The sequence below is a fragment of the Polyodon spathula genome, chromosome 12 (genome assembly GCF_017654505.1).
Source record: "Polyodon spathula isolate WHYD16114869_AA chromosome 12, ASM1765450v1, whole genome shotgun sequence".
NCBI lineage: Eukaryota > Metazoa > Chordata > Actinopteri > Acipenseriformes > Polyodontidae > Polyodon > Polyodon spathula.
Genome location: NC_054545.1, coordinates 16,128,740 through 16,145,680, shown reverse-complemented (window position 1 = coordinate 16,145,680; position 16,941 = coordinate 16,128,740). Strand labels below are relative to the sequence as shown.

General features: G+C 41.3%; 1 protein-coding gene across 1 annotated transcript; it reads right to left on the bottom strand.

Moving 5' to 3' along the window:
* Nucleotides 1–11: 11 nt before the first annotated feature.
* On the bottom strand, nucleotides 12–16,588 carry LOC121324992 (thrombospondin-1-like). Its single transcript, XM_041267256.1, has 23 exons — nucleotides 16,307–16,588; nucleotides 15,766–15,841; nucleotides 14,966–15,525; nucleotides 14,569–14,644; nucleotides 13,900–13,986; nucleotides 13,486–13,595; nucleotides 12,784–12,909; nucleotides 12,017–12,113; nucleotides 10,768–10,941; nucleotides 10,499–10,675; nucleotides 9,958–10,131; nucleotides 9,324–9,451; nucleotides 9,070–9,222; nucleotides 8,586–8,804; nucleotides 6,940–7,047; nucleotides 6,282–6,441; nucleotides 5,869–5,987; nucleotides 4,127–4,361; nucleotides 3,667–3,894; nucleotides 3,117–3,388; nucleotides 2,712–2,809; nucleotides 2,436–2,575; nucleotides 12–2,079 (listed from the first exon to the last, which is right to left on the bottom strand). Exons 2-23 carry the CDS (start codon nucleotides 15,830–15,832, stop codon nucleotides 2,072–2,074), a joined length of 3,516 nt encoding a protein of 1,171 aa, XP_041123190.1. The 5' UTR covers nucleotides 15,833–15,841; nucleotides 16,307–16,588; the 3' UTR covers nucleotides 12–2,071.
* Nucleotides 16,589–16,941: the final 353 nt, after the last annotated feature.

Here is a 16,941-nt window from a genome sequence, read left to right as displayed (position 1 = left end):
GAGGCCTGTAATAGAGTTGACATTTTTTTCTGTTTATTGTTTTGTATGTTACAGATTGTTGAGTAAAACAGCGTTTTTTCTTTTTTTTTGGTAAAAAAAAACTGGTAGGAATGTGTACAAACAAGCATCCGCTAATAATAAAAATAGAAAGAAAACCCCCAAAAAAGATAATCAAAAGCAAAACATCCTCACGTCAGTGTGCAAACGGTTTATACAGACAGAAACACTTAACTCTACAGGTAGCGTTTCCTGATAAATTATTTAAATAGCATATATCTACACAATTATGAGATTATCTGTTACAAGTAGCAACAATAATTTATTATTTTTTTTAAAAGCAAAGGCATACTCTAAGCTAAACATTAGAAAACAAACAAGTTTTCAACGCTGTTACCGTGGATACATTTCTTTCATCCGCAAAAATATTTCGTATTTTTTATTTTTTTTACTATGTACAGCATTTTGTACTACAGTAGCTTTTAAGTAAATTGAAGTGTTCTGCTGCTATATCCAAAAGGTACTCTCTATTTTTTGTTTCAATCATACAATAATAATGAGGTAATATTTGTACATCAAAGTTCCTTTATCAGTTTCTTTTTTAAATTAATTTTTTTAACATTTTTTCTTTCAGAAAATAAATGATAGGCTTCCCACATACTGCCAAAGGCATGTGTGAAAAAGAAGGCACTCTTTGCTTTTCTCTGAATAAGCAGAATGAAGGCATCGCATTACTAAAGGCCCCGCGGCCTGTCTGAAAACATTTAGACATGCTCAAAGAGTATGCCCCCCCCCCTTTCAGTTCTACTCAGGGCTGGGTGCTCCTCTTTTTAAACAAAACAATTAGGACACAACTACTGGACAAAAATTGAATTCTAAGCTTCAATATAGAACAATGTTAATAAATAATTACTTTATTTACAATCTTACATACTGCAGTCTCACCTAGACTAGCAATAAACCTCACATAGATGTCTGTTGCCTCTTTTTTTACCCCTCCCCCCCATAAAGAAAGTGTCCTATGCGCTAATATAAATAACTCTCTTACAGATTGGGCTTAATTGAAAACTGGTGTCCGAAACAATTTCAAATGGATATTTCTATTATTTTTGCCCCCTGTAGTTCCACATCTTCTTAACCATTGACTAATATAAACTCCTTCAAAATGGGGGCCGGGGCTAACACTGGTTGCTGTGCAGACAGGGCAGCAGTCTGGCTTAACCCTGAGTATACTCCCCATGCTACACTGAGCTACATGTACATCTGCAGTCAGCCACGTCACTACAGCTGAGTCAGTCACAGCTATGTCTGGGTTGTTACTTGCTTCTTTCAACAAGGCCGGGAGAGATGTTTGGTCTGACTGGCTTTGATTAGGTTATTCCTAACTGTTTCTAAATGGGTTTGTTGAAGAGGGGGGGTTAGCGGGCAGGCAAGATGGGGGGGGGGTGTGGGGGGGGGGGGGATGGACACGCTAACAAGCTCATAAAAACTAGCACACAATTCTCAGTTAATGTAAAGTCCACAACTATACATTTCAGTACCAACAGTCTCTCCATGTTTTATTCATCGTTCACTGACAACAAAGTCCCCAGGGTGTCTGAACCTAAAATAAAAGGTCTTATTGCTTTCTTCATAGAACTTACACAATTTTGTCCTTTTTTTTTTATTAGTCCACATCAGATCTGAGATTGGTCTTTAAAAATATTTAAAAAAAAACTTGAGTCCTTCCTTGGGACCATCCAGACAGACGAACAGACAGGTTCTGAAGTGCAAGGGGAACTGCAGAAAGTTAATTAGTTTCCAGGTGTAGCGGGAGGGTGGTCCGGAGGGTTTAGCGATGGAGATCCAGCTCCCCTTGATCGAAGGAGAACACTGAGCGCTGTAGTGACAGTCAGCTGGCTTCCCCCAACGTCATGTCACCTCGAGGCTGGTCACATGCTCTGATCCACCCAAGTCTTTTGCAGCAGGAAGAGTAATGAAAATAATGGTCCCAGGAATCATTTTGAAAAAAAAATATATATATATATATTTATATAGAAAGGTGCAATATCCAAACAGTCTCTCTCGTCTGTGATTATGCATCTAAACAAGAGGAGAAGAAAAGGGAGAATCAATTAGCGTCATTGCAACACTGTCTATGCAATATCAGAATGAGTTTCTCTTGTTTTAAAATGAAATTATAATCAGTGTTTAGTGTGGAGTGATTTGAACGCCAAACTTTTTACACCCAACCTAAAGCGACTGAAATATTCAGGCAAAACTTAAACTCAGTGAAGCATTGTCTAGCTACTGATAATACTATGTATTTGCTATAAATATTTAATTTAACTGGGAAACAGGAATCATGGCATCTATTACTTCAGCTTAATAGATATAAATGATACCCAATGTTAAACAGCAGTGGGAAATGATATACCAACAAATAGAATGATCCTTACCTCTGCATTCATACTTGAGGTCTGAGAAGTAAACCATTTCTTGAGAAAACACAAACAGACCCAATCGACCACCGGCATAGGTCTTGTCATAGATGGCTCCAGAATCTGCCATTATTCTCTTGCCCTCATACATCACGACTCTGCAACGAAGAACCAATATTCAATCCACCTATTTGTGTAGAACAACCTTTTTCTTACATTTACTTTCCACTGCTTTATATTTATCCAGCATTTCATTACTGCCCTAAACATGTTCGTTGATGCGATGCCACTCACCTGATGTGCCCAGTCTTTGGCCTGTGGGTAAGGTGCCATCTATAGGCTGTGAAGTCTTTCCATCCAACATTGCGAGGGTCATGCCACAAGGTGCGCACCTGATGACAAAAAGACATGGGTAAAGATCACTGCCAACTCTTACGCAAATGAACATGGCTGCCATCTAAAGTATAACAACAAAGTGATATGTTCAATCATCATTCGTTATTTAGTGATATTCTGCATAGTGTTTAGCAGCGTACTGAGCAAGTGGAAGAGCAGCACATGCAATCACAATATTTAGGTCTTTAACAATCTATCAGAATTAATATAAATTGTGGTTTAACAGGGACAACAAAAGGAATCTAAGGTGGATTTTACAGTGACAGATCTTTTACTGATAAACCGGGGCAGTGTTGTTCTTACCTGTCCGGAAGTGTCGCCCGTATGCCACAGTGCGTTACGCAGATGCTCCCCTGGACCGGTGGTGGAGTTGACCACCTTAATGGACAGCCCTGAGTATCCCTGAGCTCTGGTGGGAGAGTCGGACCAGTAGGTCTGTGTGATCTGTTTCCACATGACCACGTAGAAGCGAGCGCTAGACTGGTAGCCAAACACGAAGCCAGCATAGTCGTCATCTCGCTCGGTGTTGATGAAGAAGGTGCCGCTGAAATCCACTGCGTTGAATTCATCAAAACCTGAAAATGGGAAAGTGGGATTAATATTTTCATCCAGTACAACTTCCATTAGGTCAGTCACAGGAAGTGTCAAACTGTGTCTAAGAACATACAATGGAATTTCCATTGAGTGAATGGTAACATGGTATGAAACAATACACATTGTCGGTTGCAGTACTGTATTGGGACCATTCCAGCATGAGGTTCTAATGATACCCCAATGGAACTGTTCTAAAAACCCAGTGAACATCTCTGCTTCAGCGGTGCTGTGTGTGATGCTTGTGCTCAGTCAGACTCACCGACAGCAATGCCAGGGTCGCAGTTGACGGTTTGCACCAGCTCCTTGCCCTGATGCCGCACCACCCAGTTGGGATCAATCTGGGAGGTTCCCTTGGGGTCCAAGGGTACCATCTGGAATTTGCGGAAGTCTGTCTCACTGATGTCAAAGTTCTCTGGGCAGACATCGTAGATATCAGGCACGTTATCTTGGTCAAAGTCATCTTTGCAGACATCTCCGCGTCCATCTCCTAAAAATCAACAACCGCAAAAACAAGTTAATGAAGTGAACATCTCAACACAATGTCAATGTCTGTTTGAGACAATGGCAGACAGGGGGTGAAAGAAGATGGAACCCCAATGCCAGCACCATGGCTGACTAGTCTGTGCCATTCATGAGCACTATATTTCAATAAAGCTGCTTTTTCATCTTCTATGCTAACAGCTGACCATCGCCTTGATTATTAAGCCATCGATCCTCACCATCAGAGTCGAGCTGGTCAGGGTTGAAGGCCAGTCTGCAATTGTCTTTCTCGTCTGGGATGCCATCATTGTCATCATCGTGGTCGCAGGCATCACCCTTCCCATCTTTGTCGTGGTCGGCCTGGTTGGCGTTGGGGATGTAGGGACAGTTGTCCAGGTTGTTCTGGTGTCCATCTTCATCAATGTCCTGGTTGCTGTCACACTTGTCCCCAACTCGGTCAGAGTCAGAATCCACCTGCGATCGAAAACCAAGCAAAGTTACCTCAAACACAAGCCACTATACCCAATGAAAGGTCCAGGACTTTAAACACGCAATCATAAGACATTCAGTGCTACAAAAAAGTTAACAAACGTGAGCCAGGGTGAGATTCTGGAATTCAAAAACTAATATGGTGACGTTCTCTTGCAACTCTAGAAAGTTAAAAAAAGTCAAACTCAACGGAAGGATTCAATATTGAAGCTTTTGATTGCAGCATCTATTTTTTTTTTTTTAGGACTACAACATCGTTACGCAGACAGAACATATGCAGAGAGACATTCTTTGCATTTCCTTTCCTCCCCTAAAACTAACAGTATTATAACATTGAACATTGGGTTCAGCAGGCTCACATTCTTTTCACAATTTCTATTTGTGGTAAGTGTAAAATTATCTGAGTCAATCCTGTCATGCTGCAGGCCAAAAGAGCTAAACAATTAATACTTCCTTTATTATTGCAATAAGAAACTGGGGTCAGTTTACAGCGGCTAATGCCACCTGGGTGTTCCAGCTTTGGGACACTGATACATCTGACCTGTTTTTATCACTGTATTAATAATACCCTAAAATAATAGATATTATCATCCCGTGTGTGTTTGTATTGGTCACTGAAATTCAATTCACTTTGTATGTCAGAGCAGTTTCCAATTCTGAAAGCATCAATCATTTTCAACTGACAAGGAGAATATTTTAGTCTTACGGACTGAGGAGCACATTAAACAACACTGAGAAATGCTTGCTGTTGCGTGGCTAGGCTCTTCAGACAACCATCCCAGCAATGCCCCTCGGGCTAGGGCTCTTGTCCTTGCAGCTGGCAGGACTACACAGATATTCGTTCCCGTACGAAGGAGGGTGGAGGACATTTTTTTGCTCATTTTTCATTTGAGTAAGCACCTTGGCTGCACAAGTCTGCAGGATTGAATAACAGCAGGTGTGCAGCGCAAGCACAGTTTATGGACAGGGCATGCATGACCATACAAGTGTACCTGTACGTTTATAATTAGGAGCTTAAGAAAGAATGTGATTTGATTTTTGTAACGAAACTGAGTGTGCCATTATACGAAATCATTGGTGCATTCCTGTACCATACTCCTCCCTTATTCAGACCCCCTGGCCCTGTAAGACATGTGATAAAGCATGCACTCCTAAATCTTTGCTCAGCACAGCTAAATTATAGCCTTGCAGCGAGTTTTAGTAAGTAGGCACGGCTTACTAAGCCTTATTAGTGGGGTGTATGTGCATGATGTCTAGACAAGGTGATGGAAACACTTAGGAACTGCTCTAATAGACTTGTCTTTTACCAACATACTTTGTGTGACATTCTTTGGGTCATACTGCTTCTGTTACAGAGACAATTAATTCCTTCAGGTGGAGGCACCAGACGGTGGCCACTAATCCATCCATATAATAGGACGTGTTGAGCACAGCTTTGAATTCAGGTATGCAGCTTTTCTTTTCTGCTTATCGTTATTGCTGAAGGACGTACCTGGTCAGGGTTGTGCTCCAGTGGGCAGTTATCGCACTGATCTCCCACCCCGTCCAAATCTGTATCTCTCTGGTCAACATTGTAAACGTAGGGGCAGTTATCCTTCTCATTCAGAATACCTGTGAAGTAAGAAAGTTCAATAAGACTTCATTTGAAGAGTTGTGGAGAATAGGAGGAATCCCTCTCCCCAAGATAATATTTCATGCTCTCAAAGTGTTATGTAATCTGGTATGTGGCAGAGACAGAATGACATGTAGATGTATGTCTATATATACTAACATAACAGTGCCTGTCCTGTAACTCTACTTACACCCAGCCTGGGAACATTTTTACAGGTTTAGTCCAGTGACTTACAGTACAGTTTAAGGGTAATCTCTGTCCTCTGGTGTTAACTGATCCAGTCAAACCCTTACCGTCTCCGTCGATGTCCACAGCGCATGCATCTCCCTCCCCGTTGCTGTCGGTGTCGGCCTGGTCAGGGTTGTGGTTGTAGGGGCAGTTATCACAGCGATCACCAACATCATCACGGTCGTAGTCATACTGACGGGGGTTGTAGATGAACTGGCAGTTGTCCTGAAAACAAACAAAAAGGCAGGTTTTACATATGACTCGAAACGCAGCAGCTGAAATGGAAAACGGGAAGTAATGAACTAAATCTTTACGTGCAGTCTCTGCTAATAATTATGTTATTTTGAGTGTTTCCCCATGCAGTTCTCATTGGGTTTAAGTGGCTATGAATAGCAGTGTGTGTAGTACCTCAGTGTTGGAATGCAAGGCTTCAATCTGAGGAAGCTAGTGTTTGCTTGTGCTTTTTTTTCCTGTCCCGGGAAATCCTCTTTACACTCATGCTGGTTATAAAGCACACAGTGTGAACCAGGGAACCTGGCCTTGCTCTCATAACACAAACATCTGGTTTGGGTTTCACCAGGTTGTCATCTATACGCTACCACTGAGGGCTTCTGTGCTTTGCAGAGGCTGAGAGGCCTGCAGCCTGGGGCTGTGTTTCTCAGTAGATGAGAGGTTAAGTGAATCGTTCAGCCTTCTGACACCGAATTCCCTTTCAAGTCTTACCCTGTCATCTGGGACGTTATCATTATCATCATCGCTATCGCAGGCATCGCCGGTTCCGTCCTTGTCGTAATCTTCCTGACCGGAGTTGGGAAGGTCTGGGCAGTTGTCCTGCAAATGAAACACTGTTATTTAGTCCTGAGTCAGCTTTTCAACCCCAATCTTCTGTAAACAGTCCCTTTTAAGTTATCTAAACATATGATCTGGAGAGGAAAAGGGGAAGACAGAAACCTTGAATTATAAAAAAATTTGTTTTTTGTTTTTTGTTTTTTTTAATGAAGATAACAGGACATTTTTCTAAAAATTCTAAACCAGATGGGAAAAGTACATTTATTCTCAATATAGTCATTTTGTCGAGTCAGGAAGGAATGTCTCTGTGCAGATGCTTTTTTTGTCATATTTTGCATCATTAGACGTGACCCAGTAATTCAAAACTTCAAACACTGGGAGGAAAGATTAGAGGAGACAAGAAAAAAGTTTGGCAAAAAATAGTGAAATGGCTTTTTACTACAGTGCACTCCATTTATAAGAATTACTGATATAAGAATCAACCGCATATAGTGATCAAAATTACTGGGACAAAATCATTCTTAAACTAACCATGCCAAAATATCCGCTTGTAAGAATCAAGCAATCTTATAAGAATAACTTCGGGGGAAAACTGGCTACATGTAATACAGTACTGTATCAAGTGCAATGACGTGTACGGCCAATAAAGCTGTTTTTGAATTTTAATTTGATCACATCTCGCGTGATTAGGCACGTACACAGCGTGCAGTTTACGTGAGAATAGACATGGCAGGAAAAAGAAAGACGCTTTCTGTGGACAAAAAACATCAGTGCTTCAATGATTTTAACCTCCTCCATCGCCTTGAAAGGGAGCTTAACAAGGTTGTGGCTCATGCAATGATCCAGTAAGCAAACAAGTGACTGTGCAGGCTTTTTTTTGTTCTCTGTTAGCCTGTTTGTTTTAATAAAGTGAATACATATTCATTGAATACATATGGAATACAGCACTGTTACTGTATGATATGCATGTAGAGGGAGGGGGGTTGCAGAGCTTTGCATCTCCGCTTAATGAAAAACTGTGACATTTGCATTGCAACTGAAAAAAAAAACAAGCCACAGATGCTTATATGCATTGGTAGTCCTGACAATAAAATACTGTACTGTAATGTCATTTTAATTCAAAGGCCATTACATGTAACACCACTCAGCAATTAAACTAGGCATCTTCACGAGACGATCGCTTCTCAAGTATACTGTAGTAAAATAGGATTCTGCAGCCTTGAGTAAACATAATCGTGATCATACAACAAGCTGCTTATCCACGAGGACTTCTTTGATTTGTTTTGATGTATTGTCCTCAGTGATTGAGCACCATTGACATTTGTATAGTGTATTTAAACTGCTGATGCGCGGAGGCACACTTTCGCTAATTGTAATCATATCTGTCCACTTTTAAGAATCAACTGCTTATAAGAATCAAATCATCCAGGACTGTATAATTTTTACTGTATTGTAAAGTTACTATATACTATATACTTCCCATCTGGCTCTTAAGCTTTTATACACGAATTGTAACATAATGCCCTTCTATACGTGACCTCATTATTCCATGTAACTCTGTGCAGTATTTCTCTGCGTACCTTCTTGCAGTGGTAGGTGGCGTTTTCCACACACACAAGCTCCTCGTTGGGCCAGCCGTCCAGGTCGGTGTCCTCTCCGCAGATGTATCCATTCCCAGCATAGCCGGGTTTGCACTCGCAACGGAACATGGGATCTGTGTAGTGCCCCAGGTAGATACAGCGGGCGTTCGTATTGCAGTCGTGGGTTCCGTCATTGCAGGGGTTACGAGGCTTGCAGACCTGCAGACAAGACCCAGGAGGTCAGTTTACCTTCCTTCCAAGTCCCAGAATCATCGCTTATTGACTTGAAAATAGGTCATGCACCGTGCATATATTTATCAACATTTTAATTATGGGACCAATAAAACGTCAAAAGGGACTCCACTAAAAGAAACACCACCGTGTGCAAATTCATTCAAAGAAACACTGTGTATGGAATATACACTAGAATTGTAGTTGCAGGTCTGCCGTTATACTGAATTTTCTGCTCTATAGTATTACTTGCCTGCTTTTTAGCTGTGGCGTCCTCCACTCCTGTGCCGTAGGGCTGCTCTCCAGAATAGCGTGGTGGGCAAGGAAGGCAGTTGTATCCGGGATCTGTGTTTTCACATCTGTGGACATCGTTAAACACGAAGCAAGCGTTGGGCACCTCTTTACACTGAGAGGAAAGAGGAGAGCGGGGAGTTTTAGTTTTCGAGCTCGGAGATCAATGAGGTGCCCTGAAGGCTGGCTGAACTGACTTAAACCCAAACCTCTTACCTCATCAATATCTTTGCACTGAACTCCGTTGCCTTGGTAGCCAGTTGGGCAGGGCCCACACTTCCAGGAACCGTCGGGGAAGCTGGTGCACTTGGACCCAGCGAAGCAAGGGTTGGACAGGCAACCATCTGTGAATAAACATGCATGAGTACAAGCCTCTCTGCTGCCAACATGCAGCTTCACAAAGAATAATTAGAAGGAGGAACATTCAATTTTCTTGTTTTTCCAAAAGGTTGTTGGACAACCTTATTTTGGCTTGGTGATTAAAGATTCTTCCGAAAAGAATGTAGTGGCACATTAATTTCTGGCTTTTGTTGTTTTTATTATTTTCTGAGGTTGGGTTTGAGCTAAAATAAACGTTTTTTGATTTTGATTTTTATAATTGTATAATAATAATATGATTTAAAAAGCACTGAGAAATTACATCTTGTTTACAGGGCTTTCTCTGGTTCTGTTTTTCTTAGTTTTCCACAGCTATGTCTATAACAATGAACCTTGGCTCTCCCAAGGAACTGAATGTTAACGAGACTAGCCGATTCGATCTCAAAAAGCTAAACAAAAACTAAAATCTGTAACTTTGTCAAAAAGACTCAGACAACTGCAGCCTGGATAGCTATGATCGTTGCACACTCACCGACGGGGCAGTCGTCCTTGTTGCAGAGCTGGGACTCTTTGGGCTCCCCAATGCAGTCTTTGCCCCCATACTTAGCAGGTGGGTTATTGCAAAGACGCTTGCGATTCTGAACCCCTCCTCCGCAGGTGACAGTGCAGGTATCCCACATCGACCAGGGACCCCATTTACCATTGACTAGAAAAGCAAAACACACATGCCAGTGTTAATCACTAAGCTTAGTTAGACACATTTTTATTTTAATTCTGCTTGTTTTTGGAAACATGTTACGTTTACCATACATTTCTCAATATAAATGCGGCCAGCGGCTCTACAATGGCAATAAGCCTGTAAGTAATCCATTGCAGTACAGTACCATTGTACCATATGAATGCCTTGACTACTGACTGGTCTGCTCCTCTCACTCCACAGGGGACTAATATAATGGTGTCCCAATAGGACTTATGTCAACCTTTTCTGTATGCTAATTCTGACATTGTTTGCTTCACATCAACATTATGTATTCATCTGTATTTTTTTCTTTGCTGTTCTTCACTGTGCTTACTTGGACATGGCGATTTCTCACACTTCTCGGTCTGCCTGCCCTCTCCCACACAGTCCTTCCCTCCCATCTGAGGGGTGGGTGAGTTGCACAGGCGAATTCGGGTAATGACTCCCTCGCCGCAGGAAACTGAGCAGGATGACCACGGGGACCAGTGGCTCCAGTGTCCATCTTGTTTGACTGAAGGAATGAAGACAAGATGACATGTAAAGCACTGCTGGATCTGAGAGTAGGATCTGCCACCTCTCTGTGTGCTCCGGTGGGTAACTCACATCTCTTGTCGCATTCCTGGATGTAGCAGTCCCGGGTCTGCACGGAGGTGCCCTCGCAGCTGCTGCTGATACGATCACAGGAGCGGCCCCTCTGCTGGATACCTCTTCCACAGGTCACTGAACAATGAGTCCATTCAGACCAAGGGGACCAGCCGTCCTCTGCAGAGTCACTCGCTTTGAAACACAAGCGATTCCACGGTGAGAAACTAGGGAATCAGAGCTTCCCTTATACAAGCAACCACAATGCTTACCTATACTATACTGTGCTTTATTACACTTTTCGTCCATCATTAGTGATCATTTTATCTTACATATGTTTTTTATGCATATCATAAACCATCCCATTTATCATGCTACATATTGGATGGTGACCTGCGTATTATGTATTGCGATTATAGTGTATTGACACAAGTCTAATTTTTAGCATTTGTTTTACTTGACGGAGAAGAGAATGCGAACTGCACAGAGTATGACACAGCCCCGGAAATGCAATTAGTCGCTGGCTTTATTGGGCTCATTGTTTTACTTGAATGGAGGTTAGGGGAGGAGTGTCAAATAACCACAAAAAATAAAGTCAATTGAAGATGGTCGAATCAGATGCCTCCCGTCTGGCTCTTGGTATGTGACACTTAAACAGCCAGCTTTTTCTGTTGCTGCTCGTTTCCCCAGATTAAAAAACCTTAAGCTGTACAATTAAGCTGCAGACAAGCTTTCCTCACCGCCTTAACCAGTTACTTTTACTGCACACGAATAGGGCAGGAGACAGAAAGGTGTAAAAAGAACCAGGCTGCAAAATAATGGCTTCTTTCAGTGGGTAGGATCTTAGCTTAGGCTAATTTATAAATGTTAATTCTTTTTTTAAGCACTGGCTGCAGTTTAATAAAATGTTTCAGGGTTTATTTAGTTAGTAAAACTGAAAATGATTTGCTGATAACGGTGGAAGATTACTACAATTACAAATATCATAAAAAATACTGAAAGATTTGGTTTTATTTATTAATATTGTTTACATTTGATCTGATATGTGCCTTCAAACTACTATAAATCCTAGCAGTTGAATGCTACTGTCTACTACTTCCTATTCAAAACACACATCCTACGAAGATGTAGTATAGTCTGGACATGTGCCATTAACAGCTAACTGGAGGAACTGAGCAGCAAAAGCTATAGACCCAAGCAATTGGCACTGCGCCCACGACTCAAGGTGACGAGGCAGCTCTTTCGTTTGTGCTTTTAACAAGATACTTACGGGTGCCGCAGCGAGGGCAACACTCTCCATCTGGAACTGTGGCATTGGTACAGGGCATGAGGGGGCAGGAGATCTTGCGGCATACTGTAGCAGAGTTCTGCGGGAGAGAAGAAACCTCACTGTACAGGTACGCTTCACAAGTCCTGAAAGCTGAATTGTTCTTATAAAACTGGTCTTATCGAGACTAACTGCAGTGTTTTGAAGTGCAGAAATGATCTTTGGCTTGCACTTGAGGCTCCTGCTGAGTCCTGGTACAGCAGCTGACGCCCGCCAAGACGGGGGCAGAGTAAACCAGACAGAACGTGAAGGGGGAAGCCCAAAAAACAAACGTCTTGTTTGGTTTTTTTTTACCGACGAGGTGAAACTCCAGTGACAGCCTGCAAGGCTTATCTGCTAATTCACCAGCAATGGAAAACGCTGCCAAACATACCACAACACTTTAACCTTCTGGAAACTTAAGCTGCTGTTTTGCACTGTAAAGTTTCTTAATTAAAGAGCTAATTCTTGAGTGCCTTGTCTAGCTGCCAAGTTAGGTAACATCTAGGGAAATGGACGAGGTCATGTTTAACTCAACAGAACAAAGGGGTCATTTTTAATTTCCAATTTGCATTTTCACTGTTTCTGGCATATGCAAGCACTTAGAGTGTGGGGATACATACATAAGATGCATCTAAAAGTGTGCCTGAGGCAAAGACACAAACCTACACTACAGTGTTGCTGATTATGGGATTTGGAGCCAGTGTAAATGCTCTCTATCTCAACCATACCTGGCAGGTGCATTCGGTGCAGCCGTCCACTGTCCACTCCTCCTTATTGTTGTGGAAGATGCCATTGTGGATGCAGATACCAGGTCGGATTTGAATTGTTTTCTGGATGAGTTCATTTTCTTCAGTCTGGGGAAAAAAAAGAAGCACGGACAGAACTTCTATTAATCCACTACAAATCGTCCTCAATGCAGAACTGCTTTCAGCAGTGGCACTGGGTTATAAACACATTTACATCCTGATTGCAGCTATACATTGGTGCCCTGTCCTTTCAGTTTAAATGTGTGTGTGTGTGTGTGTGTGTGTGTGTTTGTTTTTTATTATTTGGATATTATAAATCAGCATTTAGGCTTTTCAATTTTATTTATTAAGTTCAGTAAATCCTGTTTATAGCTGAAGCGTTAAACACAGCACTTTTTTTGTTATAAATGAATAGTAGTTCCTAAGTACAATCGTAATTTTTCGAGATTTACAATAAGTTAACACATTCATGTTGGGTGTCTATTATAATCAAAATCATGTTGCACAGTTGGAGCAGCCCAGCGTCCCTCTGTGGTCCTCTCCTCCAAACTGCATCTTACAACAAGAGACATCGTACACGTGATGTATCAGCTTATACTGACAATCTGCAGTGCAGACCATGCATTCTGTTTTAGTTGCTAATGCAGCTTTTGTGCTGATAGTAAAGGCAGTCTGGGCGCTTACCACTTTGTGCACTTTATCCACCAGCTGGGTGACGATGACTCTGAGACCCTGCAGCTCCTTGAACATGTTGGCCAGCTCGTCACAGGAGAAACCGCACACATTCTGAATGTCTGTTGGCGGGACAATATTATAAGCACCTGTGCTGTGAATACTCTATGGGTTTCAGATCAGTTAACACAGACACAGTTGTAAGTATTATTAGCTGCACCCTCCACCACTTCTCATGAGCATAGCTAACAACTACCCAAAGCTGAATTAATTGTTACGGAAATTGCGACAGTATCTGTCACTATATTTTTTTTAATAGGTCAAATAAAATACAGAATATCCACTAATTAAAATCATACACACGGTGATAATATTTATGAATACTACCGAATATGTCCAAATGCCAACAAGCATGATGAAATTTACCTTTTGTTTTGTGCCCGATGTAGTCTGTTCTGATAGCTGGGCTGGATCCATTAACGGGGTTGTCCAAAGTGATAGTGTCAGTGACAGCTGCATAAGAATATAGAACGAACGTCAAAACGTGTCCTGTATCTCTACATTGCAACAGTAAAAACAAACCGGTTTTATTTATTTACCAGTAAATATGTAAATAGTATCAGCAGTAAAAACGATACCCATTTGTTAATGTCTTTAAACGGGTACAATACTGCAGTCTGCAGCCAAAAACAGTTTAGAATGTATTGGAACTACCACAGCCACTGCGAATGTGTTAACTAAACAACGCTTTCATCAAGTGCAGACAGTAATGCTCTACCACAAGTCTCCGTGTGATTACCCTCTTTAATACGTGTTTGTGGTTAAGTTGCGGTTTCAGTTCCGAGCATGAATTAAAGGGTGTTTATCTATGTTTGAAAGACTCTATACATCCAATCCCGATCAAACAGCTTCCCTAATAACAAACAAATAATATTTTTAAAAATATAATACATTTGTCTGTGGCTATGCATTCATGCATTTGTATGAATGTGTGTGTTTAGACTATATGCTACACACCCAGGTGCTTCTAAAGTGTGTACTTGTTTCAAACGAAAGGTGAATCAAACACAATTAACGAGTTTCCTTCTAACTTACATCTGGAGCACCCTTTGTTTCTCAGAATTGCTTCCAAAGTGGTTCCAAACACAAAGCGTACGTTCTGTAGCACCCCCTGTGGACAAACGAGGAACAATCTCTCAGTTTAACATCGTGTTATTCAAGCATTCGTACTGTATGCTTACAATTCCAGTCCTGTCCCAAACAGACTATCGCTGTTTGCCACTTAAGGTAACATACCACACGACACGAATAATAATGCATCGTATAGACTTCTAACCAGTTTGCGGTGTTCTTAGCGTGGAGTAGGTAATAAATAAATACTATTTAAACATAGAAAAAAAGTTTTCTTTTCCTTTTACACAGCTGAAAAAGGGCTTTTGTCCAAAGTCCTGAAATAAATACTTTCTCTCTATATATATGGACTTTTCCTTACCTGGAACTTGTCCTTGATCGCTCCTTTTCCCACCCTGAGTCGGGCAGTGTCAGACAACTCCTGGGTGAGGATTCTGTGGATGGAAGCGTCCATCTCGACTGTGTCAATCTCATCACAGCCCACGTACAGCTGTACCCGGTCCTCCTGCACTAACAGCGTGATGTTCTTCCAGTTACCGGTCGCTAGCTCCGCATCTTCCAGCGACACTACGTGCTGCTTGTCCTCCATTGTGTAAACCAGATCCAAGGTGCCCGCATTGCCGTTCGAGACGATCTCGAAGACCTGACCGGACCCGTCGAGCTTCTCAATGGCCAGCAGGCTGCCCCGGCTCCTCTTGGACTGCTTCAGGGTAGCAAGGAACAGAAACCCCTTCTCCGCGTGAATGGCATCTAGCAGGTCCCGGAAGGGGGTCTCGGGAACCGGGGGGATCAGGTCCGCGTTGAGAATCTTGTAAGCGGGGCTGTACGGGTCTGGTCCTTTCACGAGTGCTACGCCGTTGTTTTTCCGTGCCACTCGGCTGATTTCGAATAGGTCAAATACACTGTTGTCTTCTCCAGTTTCTAAACAGGGATACACGGCATAGTATTAAAAAAGGAGAATAATATTAAAGAACAGAAAATGAAGTGAGAAAGAATGGATATAGTGTCGAAGAAACCATTAACACCCGGTTCATTCAGAAATACCACTTGTTTTTCTGGGTAGCTTGGTACACAGCGGCAGAAGAATTTAGTAGCAGTTAGTAAGCAGCAGGTGCTACAGTTGAGTCAACCTGATGCGCGTTTAAATATGTTTTTTCTCACCTGCAGCTCGACTTGCTTCACCGATGCCCAGCATTAGGAGCAAAAACAGCCCCTCAGATAACGTCATTGTAATTCTCTGAGAAAAAAAGAACAATATATAGAAATGTAAAAAAAATCAATATATAGATAGACCGTATACGAACTGAACGTCACATATATATATATATATATATATATATATATATATATATATATATATATATATATATATAGGGATAATAGAAATCAAAGTAAGTACGTATAATATAGTATATAAGTCTTGTAAGTTAAGGTATTAATATATATATCATACCATCCCAGGTAGGGTCAACCTACGTTGTATTACTCTGCTGGATAGACATTGAAAAGGGCACAACGTGTTTGTTTGGCGTTTCTTTAGCTGTATTCGTATTTTTGATTAAATTCGCGTAAGTCAACCTTTTTGAAATACGTTTACTTTAACAGTTTTGCTGTCGCTCTGCATTGCACTGAGTGACTTGGCTAGTCATGCATCACAGCATAATCTGTAAAGCAATCCCAAGAAGAAGAAGAAAAAACCCACCTGTACAGAGAAGAGATATTCACACACCAGGGGAAATTCAAATATCTATCTATCTCTCTATCTATCTATCTATAGAGAGATCCACTTGAAAAAAGCGTTCAAAATCCTGTGAGCACTGACCAAGTCCTTGAAAGTTCTATAAAAGTTCCCTTTTCTTTCTAAAAAAAAAAGTGAACACAAATAAAACAAATTAAACAAGTCCTTCACTGAAGCCTTTCAGACTGAAAGCAGTTACTCCTGTTGGAGAGCTTAAAGGCTGATGCTCAAAACTAACTATACGGACTGCAAGGCTGCCCTCCTTTAAATACAATCTAACATTCCTAAGAACGAGTCTGCTCCAATCAGAAACGGCCTGGCAGGAAAAAAGAGTCGTGTTAATCCAGTTACCTCACAACAAGAAAAAAAAAAAACAAAAAAAAACAAAAAAAAAAAAACAGTTTTCCAAAGACATGCACTCAAGCCGCAAAAAAAAAAAAAAAAAAGAACATTTAGACACATTCCAGAACTCGAATTCCAAATTAGACAATTATTTTTATAGACCAAAAACCCACCAAGTCACCCTTCCTGTAAAATAATTGGGCAATAAAATTGTTCATCAGGTTGCTGGACATTCACTCTTAAATTGACCAAAATGT

Bases quoted from the DNA above. Each gene is read 5' to 3' on its own strand.
- LOC121324992 (XM_041267256.1), bottom strand. From the start codon at position 15,832: ATGACGTTATCTGAGGGGCTGTTTTTGCTCCTAATGCTGGGCATCGGT. The intron at 9,452-9,957 runs GTGAGTGTGCAA...GTTTATTCACAG, and splicing joins CAAGGACGACTGCCCCGTCG to ATGGTTGCCTGTCCAACCCT. The intron at 4,362-5,868 runs GTACGTCCTTCA...TTTCGATCGCAG, and splicing joins TGGAGCACAACCCTGACCAG to GTGGATTCTGACTCTGACCG.